This window comes from Antrostomus carolinensis, unplaced genomic scaffold, assembly GCF_000700745.2.
Source record: "Antrostomus carolinensis isolate BGI_N321 unplaced genomic scaffold, ASM70074v2 scaffold23964, whole genome shotgun sequence".
Classification (NCBI taxonomy): Eukaryota; Metazoa; Chordata; class Aves; order Caprimulgiformes; family Caprimulgidae; genus Antrostomus; species Antrostomus carolinensis.
In genome coordinates, this window is record NW_010313167.1 from 17,865 (window position 1) to 33,827 (window position 15,963).

At 38.0% G+C, this 15,963-nt stretch overlaps 1 protein-coding gene across 1 annotated transcript; it reads left to right on the forward strand.

The window, feature by feature from the left end:
- Positions 1–295: 295 nt before the first annotated feature.
- Positions 296–686, forward strand: LOC104524405 (short transient receptor potential channel 4-like; the record flags this gene model as incomplete). The annotated part of the gene is made up of 1 exon (XM_010167271.1): positions 296–686. A coding segment is annotated over exon 1 (378 nt), but the record flags the coding sequence as incomplete, so codon positions are not given.
- Positions 687–15,963: the final 15,277 nt, after the last annotated feature.

Here is a 15,963-nt window from a genome sequence, read left to right on the forward strand (position 1 = left end):
CGTGCAAGCTACATGCTTTCCAGAGGTTTAAGGAATACATATAAGTGAATGGTGTGTGGACAGATGCACTTTGACTTGGTAAATTGCAACAGCTTGGTTATATGCTTTTGTTTCTACATTCTGCTGGTGATCTTGCAAGGTCTATCAATAGACACCATTTTACTTGTTTCAAAATAACTTTTTAGTATGAGTTTAAAATACTTATATATATTGCAAATATTAATTTGGTGCACTGTACCCCCAAAATATATTACTGATTTAATCTTTCTTTTCATATTGCAGAGAAAAGTATTAGAATGGCATAAAATATGGCCCAGTTCTACTACAAAAGAAGTGTCAATGCTCCCTACAGAGATCGCATTCCTCTTCGTATTGTACGGGCAGAATCTGAACTGTCTCATTCAGAGAAAGCCTATCTGAATGCCGTGGAGAAAGGAGATTATGCCAGCGTAAAGAAAGCTTTGGAGGAAGCAGAAATTTATTTCAAGATCAATATTAATTGCATTGATCCCCTGGGAAGAACTGCACTCCTTATTGCAATTGAAAATGAGAACCTTGAACTCATTGAACTGCTCTTAAGTTTTAATGTATATGTTGGAGATGCTCTATTGCATGCCATACGAAAGGAGGTAGTTGGTGCTGTGGAGCTGCTGTTAAACCATAAGAAACCCAGTGGGGAAAAACAGGTATGTGCGGGATTTTCTCTACATTTTTAGTCTGCTCTAATGAAAAAAGAATTGTGCAAAGGGAGTAAGCAAAAAAGAAAACCAAAACTAATTATCATCCTTGCACACAAGTATTTAAAATCAGAAAATCAATTACTTTGATGCTGTATGCATTGTATTAATTTGTGTTTAGACATCATAGAATCATAGAATGGTTTGGGTCAGAAGGGACCTTAAAAGATCATCTTGTCCAACCCCAACATCTTTCACTAGACCAGGTTGCTTAAAGCCCCATCCAACCTAACTTTGACTCCTTCCAGGGATAGGTCATCCACAACTTCTCTGTGCAACCTGTCCCAGTTTTTCACCACTCCCGCTGTAAAAAATGCCTTCCTTATGTCCAGTCTAAACCTACCCTCTTCCAGTTTAAAACAGTTACCCTTTTCCTGTCACTTCAGGCCTTGGTAAAAAGTCTTTCTCTGTCTTTCTCATAAGCTCCCTCTATATAATGAGAGGCTGTGGTAAGATATCCCTGGAGCCTGCTCTTCTCAAGGATGAGCAACCCCAACTCTCTCAGCCTTTCTCCATAGGAGAGGTGTTCCAGCCCTCTGACTTTTCTGTGGCTCTCCTTTAGACCTGCTTCAACAGGTCCATGCCTTTCTTGTGCTGGAGACCCCAGAGCTGGATGCAGTATTCCAGGTAGAGTCTTATAAGAGCAGAGTAGAAGGTCAGAATCACCTCCCTCAACCTGCTGGCCACGTCTTGTTGTGCAACCCAGGATGCAGTCGGCCTCTGGGCTGCAAATGCCTGCTGCCGGCTCATGTCCAGTTTTTCATCCACCAGTATCCTCAAGACCATCTTGGCAGGGCATCTTTCAATCCCTTCATCCCCCAGCCTGTACTGATATTGGAGTTTGCCCCAACCCAGGTGCAGGACATTTCACTTGACTTTGTTGAACTTCGTGAAGTTCACATGGTGCCCACTTCTCAAGACTGTGAAGGTCATCTCTGTCATTCAATCAAATCTGCACAGATCCACAAGGCTTATCAGTTTAAAGTGGTTAAGTTGCATGAGATCTAGCTTCCAAAAAGAAAGGGTAAAAACATCCTGAATCCTTCTTGCCCCTAACCTGAATAACAAGGTTTTCCACTTAGATCTGAGTGAATTGTTAACTCTTTTCTATATAAAACTGGAATTGAGGTCACATTTAATTGATCATGTACAAAACCCCCTTCTTGAAAGACTGTACAGTAAGAAAAGTTAAACTTCTTCAAGTCAAAGCTTTGCGTTCATTATAATTTCACTCAGGAAAATCTGGAAGTTGTTAAAAACAGTTAGGTTTTGCTTGTGAGACCTCTGACATGGTAACATTATTCCTGCAGATATTAGTGGGAAATCTTTAATCATTTAAAGATGCAAATAATTCCAAAGATAATAGTAGTGGTAAGATGTGGTCCATTTGAATCAATTATGAAACTCACTTTAATGTCAGTGAAGGTTTCAACCCCTGCATGTGGAGGTCATCATCTCCCAGCTCAGCAACGCAACACTGGGAGAAATGACCCAACTGATCAGAACTTCAGCCCTGTCTCCAGTAGTTGTCTATCCTGTTAAGTACAGTGAAAAAGGTACAAACTCCTCTCCCTTTCTCCCTGTCTTCTCTCAGATTAAAAAATCATTACACACAGTCTCATTCATGATAAATGTGGTACCTACTCTGCTTCCCCTTGCACTGCGTTGAGATATCTTTAGGAAGCTGCTAGCCTCTTGCATATCCTTCTCATTTTAAGAAACTAGTGGAGACAGGATAACATAGCCCATAAATTCTGATATTCCTAGGACTCTTCCAGGAAGAAAAACCTTAAAAATAGTTATAATATTGTATTGTATTTTCATCTATTTCTGTTTTCATGTATTGTATGTACTGTATTAATATATATCAGTGAATAATATGTTGAAATTATTAGAGCCCTTTGACAGATAATGCATACAATATACCTTAATTACAGTGTAATGTACTTGCTATAGATAGAATTGCAGATAATAGGTAAAGAGTATAATTTTTGCTGATAAAATAACATTAATTCTATGCTTTTTTTGTTATGGAAAGAAAGAAATATAGTAGGTCTTTGTAAAAATGTGTATGTCTGTCTTCTCTTCTAGACAGTAAAAGCAGAGCTCCTTTATAATGATAACAGATTTATGTCAGAGAAAGGAAAGAAAACTAGATTCACTTTATATTTGGCTTGTTTCATTATTTTTCAACTGATAGCGCAGAAAATAATACAATGTATGGGAATTTCTCAATGCAGTGTACCAAGACCCAGAAGATGCCGTGCATGGCTGTGTGCCAAGCCAGTTAAACCACCTGTGTCTTCATTCTCCAACCTCCATTGCCATTTGCAGAGTGGAGTTCATCTCACTTGATGGTAGCCATCTAAAACTATATCTCATCTCTGATCTGGCTGCCTGGGCTACCCTCACCAATGGAAAAATTGAGATCCCTCGAGAGCAACTCATGCTATCTTTCTCAATTACTTGTCTAAGACAGCATAAACCATTTTTTGGACTAGCTAGGGATAAATTCTACAAATTTACCCTACACTAGCTACTGTAATGAAAACATTTGAATACAAACAGTAAAACCTGTTTTAAGTGTGCTTCATGCTACAACAGATGAAAGATAGGCTTACTTTTTGGGTTCATACTACAGTGTTAAAATTTCCACAAAGTTCTTTGCTCCAAACTAGAGGTTAGATCTCTGGGCTGGAGCTTAAGTGTGTTGTTTCAGTGCCATACTGTACTGCTGACTGCTATGAAGAGTGCTGCTTTTCCTTCTCTTCCTTGGTTTCTCTGTGGGATAGTAGTGTTAACATCCTTCTCAGATTTAATGTGGCAAAGTGTTTTACAAAAGCTAAGTTATACTCTCTTTCCACACCTGCATTTGCTGAGGGTCTTCCCATTACTATAAAGCATGAAGAATAATCATGAATCATTTGAAACAAAGACATCTTCTTTTATGCCTGTACAAGGCTAGGCTTGCCCATTGCAAGTGCAAATATTGCTTGCAAGCCAGTGCTTGGAAAAAATGGCCTTTGAACAAATTGATTATTTACACATGGTTACTATTGTTTGCACTGGGGACCCCAACAACCATAGAGCTTCTATGGGTGTCAGATATGCAGATAATCACGTTGGTTCATTTTTAGGAACAAGTCATGCTGAAGAGAACGTAAACATGGATTACATTTTTGCAGTAAGCATTTTACTTCAATGAAGTAGATACAACTCTGAATATTTAATATAATCAAAAGTACCTGCTGGCTGAAAAAAAAATTACAATAGGCTAAAGATATGAAATCTGAATGCTTAGACTTCTATACTAAAATTTATATATTTAGTGTTTGACAGAAAGATATGTCTTGTTCCCTAGAAGATCAAGGTCCTTTTGAATCTCCATTTAAAACTACAGCTTGGCTTTTTTAAATTACTTTTTATTTGTAAACATTAGCCGTATTGTTTAGATGATGATTCATTTTCAGAATCTGTGCTTTTAATAACATATCTTTGGCTGCTTGGTTTTCCTACCTTGTGTGGTAAAATCCTGGCCCCTTGAAGTTAGTGGGAGTTTTGCCCTTGATTCAGTGAGGTCAAGATTTTGCCCTTTTGCTGGATTTTTTACCCCTAATGAAAAGTTATTCACATAGGAAACAGATAATAAGGAATTAGAAAAATGCATGTGCTAAATACTGCCAAGCTCAAGAAACAGTTTAGATTCCCAGATATTTCATTAGTGGTGAAAGTTATGAGCATTCAAATGCAGAAAAAAACCTGATATGACTCATGATTTAGAAGTAAATTAATTAGTATCTCACTATTTTTTTATATTAATGAGATAATATACTATATATGAGGCATAGCTAATTTCAGCTTTGCTCTCATATAATAATGTGATTATTTTTGTAAGACAACAGATATTTTAAACATCGGACTTCCTACTATTCAAGAGCTCACTGACTATGTCAGAAAGACTGAAAAAAGTGTCCTCTTGTATCAACAGAAAGCTACAGTTCTTCAGGACAGCGGAAACATATCTTTTGAAAGAACTGATTTTTCTCCAAAAATTAATTTTTTAAACATTTAGATGTTTAAAAAGAAAAGGGTAAAAAAAAATGTTAAAAAGTTGTTATTTCTGACTAAGAATCAATACATTTAGTTAAAATAATATATTTTTGCATTTTAGGAAAAGTTTTTCAACCAGTGTCTTCAAAATTAGGAGATGCCACTGGATCTTACTCTTTGATACTTCCTCCTCAAAAGGAAAAAAAAAACACAAAAAAACTCAAAACCCAACAGTGAGATCTTGTTAAAGTTATATCTAAACTCTCTACTGACCATTCAACTATTGGGTTCTACCTGATATCCATACTGATGTGCTTTGCATTTTAAAGACAATATGGGTTACAGGGGTTTTAAGTTGATTATCAATATATGGATACATCTGGTGCCACCTGGTGACTACACGAGGCGTGTATGTTTAACAGGTTTGAATTGTATTTTACTCCTGTTAGTCTGTGAGTGAAGTTTTTATTAATGCAACTCAGGAAACGGCTATTTTGTCACTTGCATTATGTGTTCTACATTTTTTTTTTTAGCTAGACCAGCTGCTAGAGCACATGTAAAAGAGGATAACACAAATTAAGGTGAATGAATTGAGGAAACTTGTCCAGGTACTTTTAAATTACCAGTTCTTCAAAGCCATATGTCCTGAATTATCTGCCAAGTCACTTGTTGCTTATGCTGATAGATAGTTGAATGCCAAATTAAGAGGGGAAAAAAAGCTGTTATTTAAAATTTAGTATCTGCAGAAAACTTTTTTATCTTAAATTGCATGCAGCCTCACAGATGGGGTGGAGGTTAGGTAGCAAAAAAAAAAATTAGTAAATACCTTTATCTAAATCACAGTATTCTGTACTATTTGAGGAACCCAGGCACTGGTCTGTGGCTGGGTGGTTGACTGCCTAGATACGCATGTATATTTAGGGAAGACTGAAGCAGAGGTGTAGCTGTCTTCTGAGGACACTACAAAGCACATAAGTGAAGCTGAAGTCTCAGTTATCAAACTTGAATCTGTGCAGCATTTAGAGGCATGGGAACGTGAACTGCAATGTTTACAGGAGCTGCCTGGATAGCAAAAGCACATGGTAGTGCTTTCATGCCTCCCTGTTCACTATTAGATGTCGATCTTGTGATACCGTGGGTATTTTTACAGATGGACACCCTAGGGACAGCTTTTTGCAGATGTCTGAAAAAAAAATACCCTGCTAATGCCAGACTGGCATTTGCAAACATAAAGAAATTGCTAGAGGAGGGAGAACTTTAGGACAAGGAGGGAAGTGATCACAGTGATATGTACCTGGTTCACTCCTTCTGTGGTGTGGAAGTCAATTAATGTGACAACACCACTGAGCACAGAGAGAGGGTCATGGTAAGAAAGTGGAAGCTGGCCAAATCCAGCTTTCTTCTAGTCAGTTTGGAACTGAAAAGTTGGTAGTCAACAAGGCAGTTTGGGAGTTAATTCTCCTGTATAGCAGATTACTCAGTCTTGTGGGTGCTTTGGATGCACAAATCAAATGTTGCCCTTGCACTGTCTTCCTCAGAGGAGCTGTTGTCCTCAGTGAGACTTCTATCCCTGTCTCTTGTCCACTGTCCAGACAGGTTTCTCTGTTAAGAGGAAGATCTATCTGCCTTTAGTGCATCAGTTCCTTGTACATAATCTCTGCATTTCTGGGGTGTCCCAGCAATGTATACGATAACCAAATTTTTCTCATCTCTTGTTTGGTCAACATTAGTGGAACAGTCAATGCATAAGATTCTGTGCATACTTTCTGATGCCCTGGCTTTGGAAACCTTTGTGAGAATTGCTTCAGTTAACTCCACCTCTGCAAGAATGCTGTGAAATGTGCATTTCTCTGTCTCTGAAGGGGAGACAGAAAGTTTTCGGGATCATCTTGACTCCTCTCTCTTTTTGTGTGCTGTGCTGTCACACCATGTGCAGAGAAAAGAAGAAATTTCTGGCACAGGGCTGGAAGAAGGAAACTGAAAAGAGACCATACCCACCTGCTTCACCTTTCATAGGTTGCTCACTCTCCTGGGACAACCAGTAAGGTCACATCATAAACTACATTATGAAAAATCCCTGTCTTCTACTTGTCGTGCTAAGAAATATTATGTTGAATTTCTCCATCTCATAATTGCCACCTCTATTTCTGCTACTTGCTCACCCCCACGGACTCAGTCACTGTCCCTGCCAGTCAAAGTGAAACCAGGAGGCCAGGCCTCAGCTTCTTCAATGTGGAGTTGAGACATTGTTGGCTTCTAAAAATACAAGTCCATGGCATAGACAGTTTTATTTAATTGGTTTTTATGCATTTTTGCTGTCAGTGTCTCAAAGACCCAATAAAGGAAAAATTAAATGTGTTGGCTAAATATTGGGGGGAAAAGTATTTATTAGAACAGACAAAAACCCAAATGTCCAAAACTTAAAAGATACAGACAGACATTTCTGAAGGACTGAAAGACATGCAGCGTATTCCTAGGTGAAGAGCCTGTTACATATGACTACCAGAGACAGGTTAAAAGAGTATGGCATGTGGCTAGGAAGTGATAGAAGATACTGATACCTGAATTAGCCTCTCAGCACCTTAATGAATTTTTACTCCCTTTTCGAGGCTAGAATTTAGTTAAGATGAGGTTGGACTAGGTGATCTTTAAAGATCCCTTCCAATTCAAGTCATTCTATGATGCTGTGATGCTAAGAGATGATCACAACAAGGATTGCCAGTGCCACCTGGTTACAATGGACCTGGAAATGTTCACCCACCCCAAAGTAAGATATATTCACTCTGCAGAATCCTCTTCCACCACTTCAATTCTCTACGTAATTCCTGTGTTTTTACAAACCTGGTTAGCTACCATTTGGGTTTCATTCAGAGCTTCTGATTTCACTACTGAGAACAGACAGGTTCTCAGTCTTCCTCAGGAAGATCATAAAGGTAGTTGCTATCTTCTCTAGGAATACATGGTGAGCAACTCTTCTTTGTCAGTATTTAAGGGCCTCTTTAGTAGCCTCTCTGGTCATGGTAGGCTTTACAACTGGGATGTTCCTGAGCAGCTAGGTAAAACGGATGATACATTTTAGCCTTTATCTCTGAGGGAAAGGACTGAAATGAAAGAGGTTAAAAGTTTAGTGCATGGGGTAAGGACAGAAGAAAGCTGTGATTGTGAAAGCTTTTATGTTATAAGGAAGATGGCATCTGGAAGAGATGGGTGAGGTGAAAAGGGGTGTGTAAGAAGATAGTAGCTCTGATACTTTGCACAGCAAATTTAAATCCAGGAATCTAACTCAGCCAAACATATCCTAATGCTGCTGTATGCCACATGCACAGTACTTGTCATAGACATTTTAGCGATATGTGAACAAGAGGATCCAGGACATTTTGGAGTTGGTCCCAGGTTGTGTGGTGGCAGCATCTTCTCCCAGGGAGGCACCAGTACATCATGCTACATCTGGGCGTTGGAAGAATTAGCCGAAAGCTACAAGGAGGTCTGGCCAGCCCCCTGATCTGGATGATAGACAGACCAGCACCTCAGAGCTTGCTCTGGCTTTTATGTGCTATTCAGTGTATTAGCAACCACTGTGAACTCCTGCGCAGGAAGAGTTACCATGTGGATCAGTAGGAAAGCTTGCTATCTTGGGCCTTTGGGGAGATGGGGAAAGAGAGGGTATTATTTTGCTGTCACAAGCTAAAGTTATAAATCTTGATGCATTTAGCTGATTGATAATTTTTTTGAGTGGGTGAACACAGAAGAGAAGAGGAGGTGTTGACAATACAAGTTGTCTTTCACTTCAATCTACTGCATGCAGTTCTCATCAGAATAAACAATTATTGGTCTTACGCCAAAATGTGTCTCAGCATCTGATTATTTAGCAGTGTTGATGTGTAGTTTTTGAATGAAAGGATGTAGGAGAACAGCCAGGAGGAGGGAATGGTCCTGTTGAGGATGTGTCAAGGATGTTGTACAGAATAGTTTCCAGGCCACTGGACCAGGCTGCTATGTGGATGTTCAGGCACTCACCTAAACTATCTGGGAAGGGACACAAACAGCAAGGCTAGACAGTTTTGCAGGCAAAATGCCTTCAGTCTGGCAGCATTCCCAGAAAGAGATAAAAAGTCTTAACAGTGAAAAGTCAGGAAACAGCATGAAAGCAGCACAGAGCCTGAAGAGTCATTTTCCATTCCTGAGATGCTGGCAGCCTAGATTCTGCACTTCTGACAGAGCTCCTATCAGGCTTGACAGAGCTCCTATCTCCTAGGAAATTCCCCACGTGTGGCCTCATCACCCTTTCATGTCTCTTACTATCTTTGTAGTTCTTGAAATTGTGCTTTGAGGAGTCCCAGAGTCCTGAGATGAAGCCAGTGCTCTCCTCTGGAGTTGCACTCATAGCCCAATTTCAGTCTCAGTCAGGCTTCTCTGAGTTAGTGCAGAGCATTCAGTCAACTTCAGTCCATTATTTTCCTTCCAAGCCTTGTGGGATGATGTAATTTTCCCTGTCCTGCTTGCCCCACAACTCAACATTGTTCATGGGGAAGCTGCTATGTTGGGGTTGTACCTCCTCCTGGTAAGAGTGTGGGTCATCATGGAGAGGGCCAGGGGAACATATACTGGTTGTAGACCCAGCACACCTGTAATGGAATTTAACTACAAAGATGATGGACCTGTTGTTTTAAGATGTTATTTCAAATGTTCATCCAGTTACAGAACTGGGACTTGGTGAACCAGGGACAGAAAGAGAGATTTTATGAGCACTTCATGATGCCTTGTAGTTTTTCTTGTCTAAAACTCTTTCTTCCATAACTTTGGAAAATGTCAGTCACAATCAGTTGTGTAATGCTCCTTGTCTGTTGAGATTAAAGCGTAGTTTTTGTTTTGAAAATGTCTCCCACAGAAGTTCATGAACTAAGTGCCTTTTTTGAATGTTCTGATTAATGACATTCTAGTTAGTAATGAGTATGAGGGAAGCAATGTAAAGCTATTCTGTTGGGCTTGAAGTACACAGTCTTCAAGTGGAATGTGAGGGCATGAAGTGGGTTCTTCCCACTCCTAGCTGTCTGAGTGGGTAGCTGAGTATTTTTTTTTCCCAGTGGCATCTGAGTAATTAGAATTTTCTGATAGGTTTTAAAATATTGATAGACAGAGATGAATGCAAAAGGCTGTGTAGGGGATATTTCAGTTTATTGATGAAATAGATATAATAGCCTATCCACATGTCTTTCATATAATCATTTGAGCATGTGAAAACGACATGTAGCTCTTAAGGAGAGGAGTACCGTAAAGGTGGAGATAACTAATTGCATATGGATTTACAAAAGTAATATTCATTGATGTTTTAAAGGGATGCTGTCTTGTTTTCAAATTCAAAAAAAGCTGCACGTAAGTGTCATTACATCTCAGCAATAAACCCAAATTGTCTGTGTTTATATGTATTAGAGGTAGGGTGGGTGGCTGTGTAGAAAAATCTGTGACAATTACTAAAGAAAGACTCCAGAAGCTGGTATGCTGATGCCATAAATAGAGCTGCTAGCAATTTCAATATTGAGGTAGGCAATGTGTTTTACAATATGCACCCATCACCTTGTAACAAATGCTAAATCATAATATTCCAAAGTTGAAGCAGTGGCAAAAGAAGCATGCCAAAATGTGGGTGAACATGATAGTTTCTTGACCTACACAAAATGATGAGCCATTTTTTATTGGCGATATAAAAAAAAAAAAAAGTCTGACTCGAGGATCCTTTTCTGGCAGGTGGTGTTATTGATGATTACTTACACCAGCTGTGAATCTAATCCTCTATTTTAGCAGTTTGCAGGAGTTCAGAAAACATTGATGATTATAAATACAGATTTAATCAAAGACAATTATGGAATAAACTTCTACACAAACTTTAAGTGTTATAAATTTGGAATGATTAAGTGCTTTTCTGTCATTATTTGCTGGCCTTTTCATACTTGTTTTCAGCTCATGCTGCAAATGAAAGTGATTTTCTACCATGGGGAGATGAGTGCAGATTGGCAATAAACATTTGAAAATCTGAATTAAATCAAAATCTCTAGAAATCTAAAATAAATCCAAATCTTTAGAAGGTTAATGCAAAAATGAGGTCTGCGCAAAAGTCCTCAAGAGGACTTTTTTTTACCATATTTTCAGTGCTGCTTTACTTTCTCTTTTTAGATTTATTGAGCCCCACTTTACAGCACTCACCCAAGTTTACAATCAGAATAGCAACGGCATACAAATACAGGAAAAAAAATGTCCAAAATCTCTGCCTTCTACAGTTAGTGGTCCTGTACTATCGTTGCCATAACCTTCCATGCCTGGAATAGTTTTTGCTAAACCTACCTGCTTTCTCTTCCTGACAACTCAACAACTACACAGATATTTTCAGCTAAAGATTTTAACAGCCTTTCAGTACTTGAAAACAGGTTAAGAATCAACTCTGAGGCCAGTAGTAGAAATCTATTAAGAAGACTGAGAGGTTCAACAAATAGAACCTTTTTAATTGAAGTAGTCTTGTCTTTTAAGGTATGGAAATCACCATAGCCAATTATGTTTACTTTAGCCAATTATGTTTACATTTGGCTATAGAATTTAATTTATGAAGTTAACAAATATATAAACATTAAAGGAGCAATACAAACAAACCAGTACGTTCTCTGCTGAGAGCCTCTTGGGACAATTAATGTTTTTGCCCTTGATAAAACAGATTGAGAAGATCTGCGCTATATATAAATATATGTATACAGATATATGCGTGTAAGGGGTGGGAGTCGGCTCCTGATTCAGATGCCTGAATCTGTATGCAATGTAGCAGTAGAGCCAGGGTTCTGTGCAGACATGTCTGGCAGTTATAACACAGGACCTGTGCAAGACCTGTACCTGTGTGGAGTGGTGACTGAAGGTCACACAGGATACCTTGAGGTATCTGAAATAGCACTAGACACCTACATGAGGGCAGGTGAGATGAGCTCTAGATTTGCAATGTATATAACAGGAGCTTAAAAACCTAATTCACAAATAGACCCTATAATTAGGTGTTTAAATCTAGAGATAAATCCCATCCTGTAGGTTCATCTACAACATATCCTCTCTTTGACAGTGTCCAATGCAGAAACTCAGGAAAGATTTTAGTAACAGGACCACCAGAGCCTTGTTGTTGAAACAAACTCTTTCAAAGGCACAGCAGTTCCTGATGGACACAATCTTCTGGGCAATTCCATGCTGCAAAGTGCTCCACTGAAGAATATTTTCAAAGAGCCATTCTAGAGTTCTTCCTTGTCTGTGAGCCATGGTGCTGAAATGCAGTTAACTGAAACTTGCCTGTGGAGCAACCTCTTAAATAAGTTGTATGCAAGGAAGAGTAGAATTCAAAAGACCTTTCAAAAGTGAACATTTGTCTTTGAGAATCAAACATACAATCATACCTAATAATTTTTAAATGTAATTGCTTTCCAAACATTCAGCCATGGGAAGATCCTGTGAAAGTTTAAAAACCAGAAACATGCCAATTTCAAGAAGTTTGCTCATGTATGACCCTCAACTCTCGACCATCAACTTTGCTCTTGTCATGGGACATCCTTTGTCAAATTGTTCTGTGAGCAGTGAAATTTATGAAATCTGATTTCTACACAGTTATGTGCATCATGATTGAATTTCGTCTGGTTTTAATGTTACAAACGTTAATTAAAGCTTTTGAAGAGGCTGATGCACTTGTAATATCCTCTTTTTGTATGAGTTCTCTAGTATCTAGTAGTAGTGTTGAGCTCACACTCCAGAATTTTCTTCAGACCTCAATCATCCATCTCGTTTAGGAAACTTGCAGGAATTTAATATCTTTAATATTCCTTCCTGTTAACATCCAGCCGGAAGAGCCCAACAAATTCAAAAGTCAAAATGGAATGACAATCAGAGTCCATTAACATGATTAAGTGAGGCTTACTTTTCTTAGAAGACTAGCAATTTAGCCTGTCAATTTACCAACTGTTTTCTGGATGGAGGACACAAATGTCACATATTGTACTGACAAAAGTGTTTTAATTGTCCTTTTTGGTGCTGCCAGCATCCATTTCTTCCACATCTTCACCTGAGACTGGCAGAAGGCAGAATTATTTCCCCTCTCAATTCAGCTACTAAAACATTAATGAGGGTAATAAAATATTATCCAAGTTTACAGGCCTGTCACAATGTGTGAGGCCTTCTGGCAGGGGAAAAAAAAAAAAATAAACCTGACATATCCACCCTCAAAGCCTTACATTTCATATTGTACACAGCCCAGATGCAGCAGAATATTTGCAGAAAATGCAAAAAAGACACCATTTATTTGCTACCAACTATCTTTGTGACATCAGCTCTAAGTATAAAAAGGTGGCTGACGATGAGATTTCTCTTCCCTGCTCCTTTAAACCTCTGCTTATTAAGCCTCTTTTACTACCATGCACTGAGTTGATAAAAATATGCTTAAGCTCAAAGAAAAAACTTTCCAAATCCTAAAGCACATTAGGAATACCTCTTTAACCATTCATTACTAGAATACACCATGTGTATAAGATGTGTACAGATCAAGATCTACAATCAGTCCCTAAACTCAAGAGGAGTAAAATGCTAAAAGACTAACCTGAAACAAGAACAACTCACAGTATTAAAGGATTTGAACCAATCCATTCTCCTTGGCACCAGTTTCAAAGGCTTCTTTCTATCAGTCTACCCTAAACTGCCTCTAACTTTTCTGCTCCTGGTCTTTCACAACAGAGGACAGATTATAATAATGTGAATCTCTCCCATTTCTCTGTTCATCTCTGCAATGGAAATTCAAAAGGAAATTTTTGATTTCTAGTAAACTTCTATTGTTTACCACTACATCTTCCCAAAACCTCATAAGCAAGTAGGGTTATTCTGTTGATTCTTACATGCAGGGAGGATCTTAAAGTGTCTGTCATTAAAGAATGAACACAGCTAAGACAATCACTAAGCTCTAATAATATTCACTTCTCAATCCTTTTCCTCTCAAAGGAAGTTGAATTTTTCACTGCTGACATAGCTGCATGAACCTTGGTCTCCTCTGCCTGCTTCAGAAATAAGTCTTTTTTTAATCTGTAAAAGTTGGAAAACTTATAGTACGGTTCAAAAACTAGAGCTGATGAATAACATACCAGCAGTAATGTACTTATGAAACAGCTTACTATGACATCTCTCTGCATCCTCTGCAGATTTATGGGGTTTCTATGTCCCTGCTATACTCTTTTGTATTCCTTTCTCCTAATATTTTGAAAATATATAAAGCATTTTTCTTTTTTTTGCAAATTTGCCTGATTCTCACTTTGTTCTTTGAGAGTATAACCCTTTTAATTTTCTCAGAAATGAAAGTTACTTCCCAGGCATAAATTACTTTGCAATGCTAAATAATTGCAATCAGCTATAAAGAAGTTTAGCTAATTTACATCCTTCCCTCTGGGATGCTCATATGTCCTAAACAGTTTGTTGATACCTAGAGAGGCCACCAACCTGTTATTGTTATTTCTGCAAAAGCTCCTTTTCAAAAAACATATTTCTCATTCCTTAGACAGTGGGATGTCTTTTCTTGTTTCTAGATCGATGAAGCTCAGGGAGAAACAAAGGATCCAGCTCAGATGCTAAGAACTCTTTTTTTTCTAACATTTCTCTCAAGACCTCACTGAAGAAGCGAACCTGTTTCCTCCTGCCTCCCCAGCAAACTATTGGAGCCATTTTGTGAGAAGGCAAAAAACAAGGAAGAGCAAGAGCTTTTCCACATTTTTCTGATTACACCAGAGACATGATTTCTCAGGAAATGGAATGTCAGTCATAAACTTTAGTAAAATGATTTTACCTTTATGAACCATTCTGTGTTTAAGAGAAGTATTTATGAATCCATTTAAAAACATTCAGTTGGAAGGACCCTTCTAGGTCTACTTTGAACATTCAGGAAGTTTCAATATTGGCTTCACTCATCATGCAAATTTTGAGAGAGGCGTATATGAGCTTTATTATGATGTGACAGAAAGAATTCAAGTTCTCTTTTAATCATTTATGTAATAAGATCTTTTTTCTTTCTTAGCTCTCATATTTTTCCAAACCATGTTCATTTTCTTCTTTCACTGTCCTTGAGTGAAAAAACACTCTTTGCTTGTCATTTTTCATTACAAACACTCAGGCAATGCCCAGAATTCTTCCTTGAAAAACTCTACCAAGTTGTAAAAAAGTATGTGGTTAGTCGTGGAGCTGGAAACAAATTCAAAATATCTTGACAGTCTTTTATTGGGTGTCTACTTCTCAGTCATTTCCCACCCTTGCTCAAGATATTTACATTGACTGAAGGAACAGCATATCCATTCACTATTAATGCTTACAGGAAAACATTAATTGAAAATGACCACTTTTGTGGACAGGCTGTATTTTGGATCAGCTCCAAGAGATACAGAGAGGAGAAAAAAAAAAAAAGGATAAATAATGTGCTGAAGCTTTTTGTCATCAGTCACACCCAACAAATGCACATTCCACATCTATCAAATCAAATATCTTTTCCTTGGATTCTATCTGTAGAATGTTATCAGTTCATTTTACAGCGTTTCCTTTCCATTCTCTTTTTTTCAAATAAAGGAAATCTATACTTTTTCACACCAGGGAGAATCTTGAAGAAACTAATCGAACATTGTGCTTGTAAGCACCTAGAAGAAAACATAGATGTGAATAGCAGCCTACCAGGATTTGTCAAGAACAAATCTTGTCAGAACAATATAATTTTCATTCATCACCAGATCACAAGCTCTGTATGTTGGGGAAAAACAGTACATATCATATAGCTTCAGTTTTGTAAGATTTCAAAATCACTGTCACTCAAAATGCAGTCTAAGAAAACCACATTCAAAGTAGTTGCTAACAATACTCAGTGAAACAGGACTAATTAATCAAATAGAGGGATAAAGTGAACAATTCTGCAGACATCTATCACAATCAGTATATTGATTTGTGACATTTAGGGTGAATAGAGAGAGGACATGCTAAATTTGTAGACAAAACAAAGCTGAGAGGATCACAGAGCTGTTGCAGGACACAATTAGAATTCAGGATAGTTTTGGCAAACAATAAATTATTTCTGTAGAAAATAAAGCAGTTTGGTTAAGGAAAAGTGGAAGGTTTTAAATAAGCAGAAATAATCAACCAA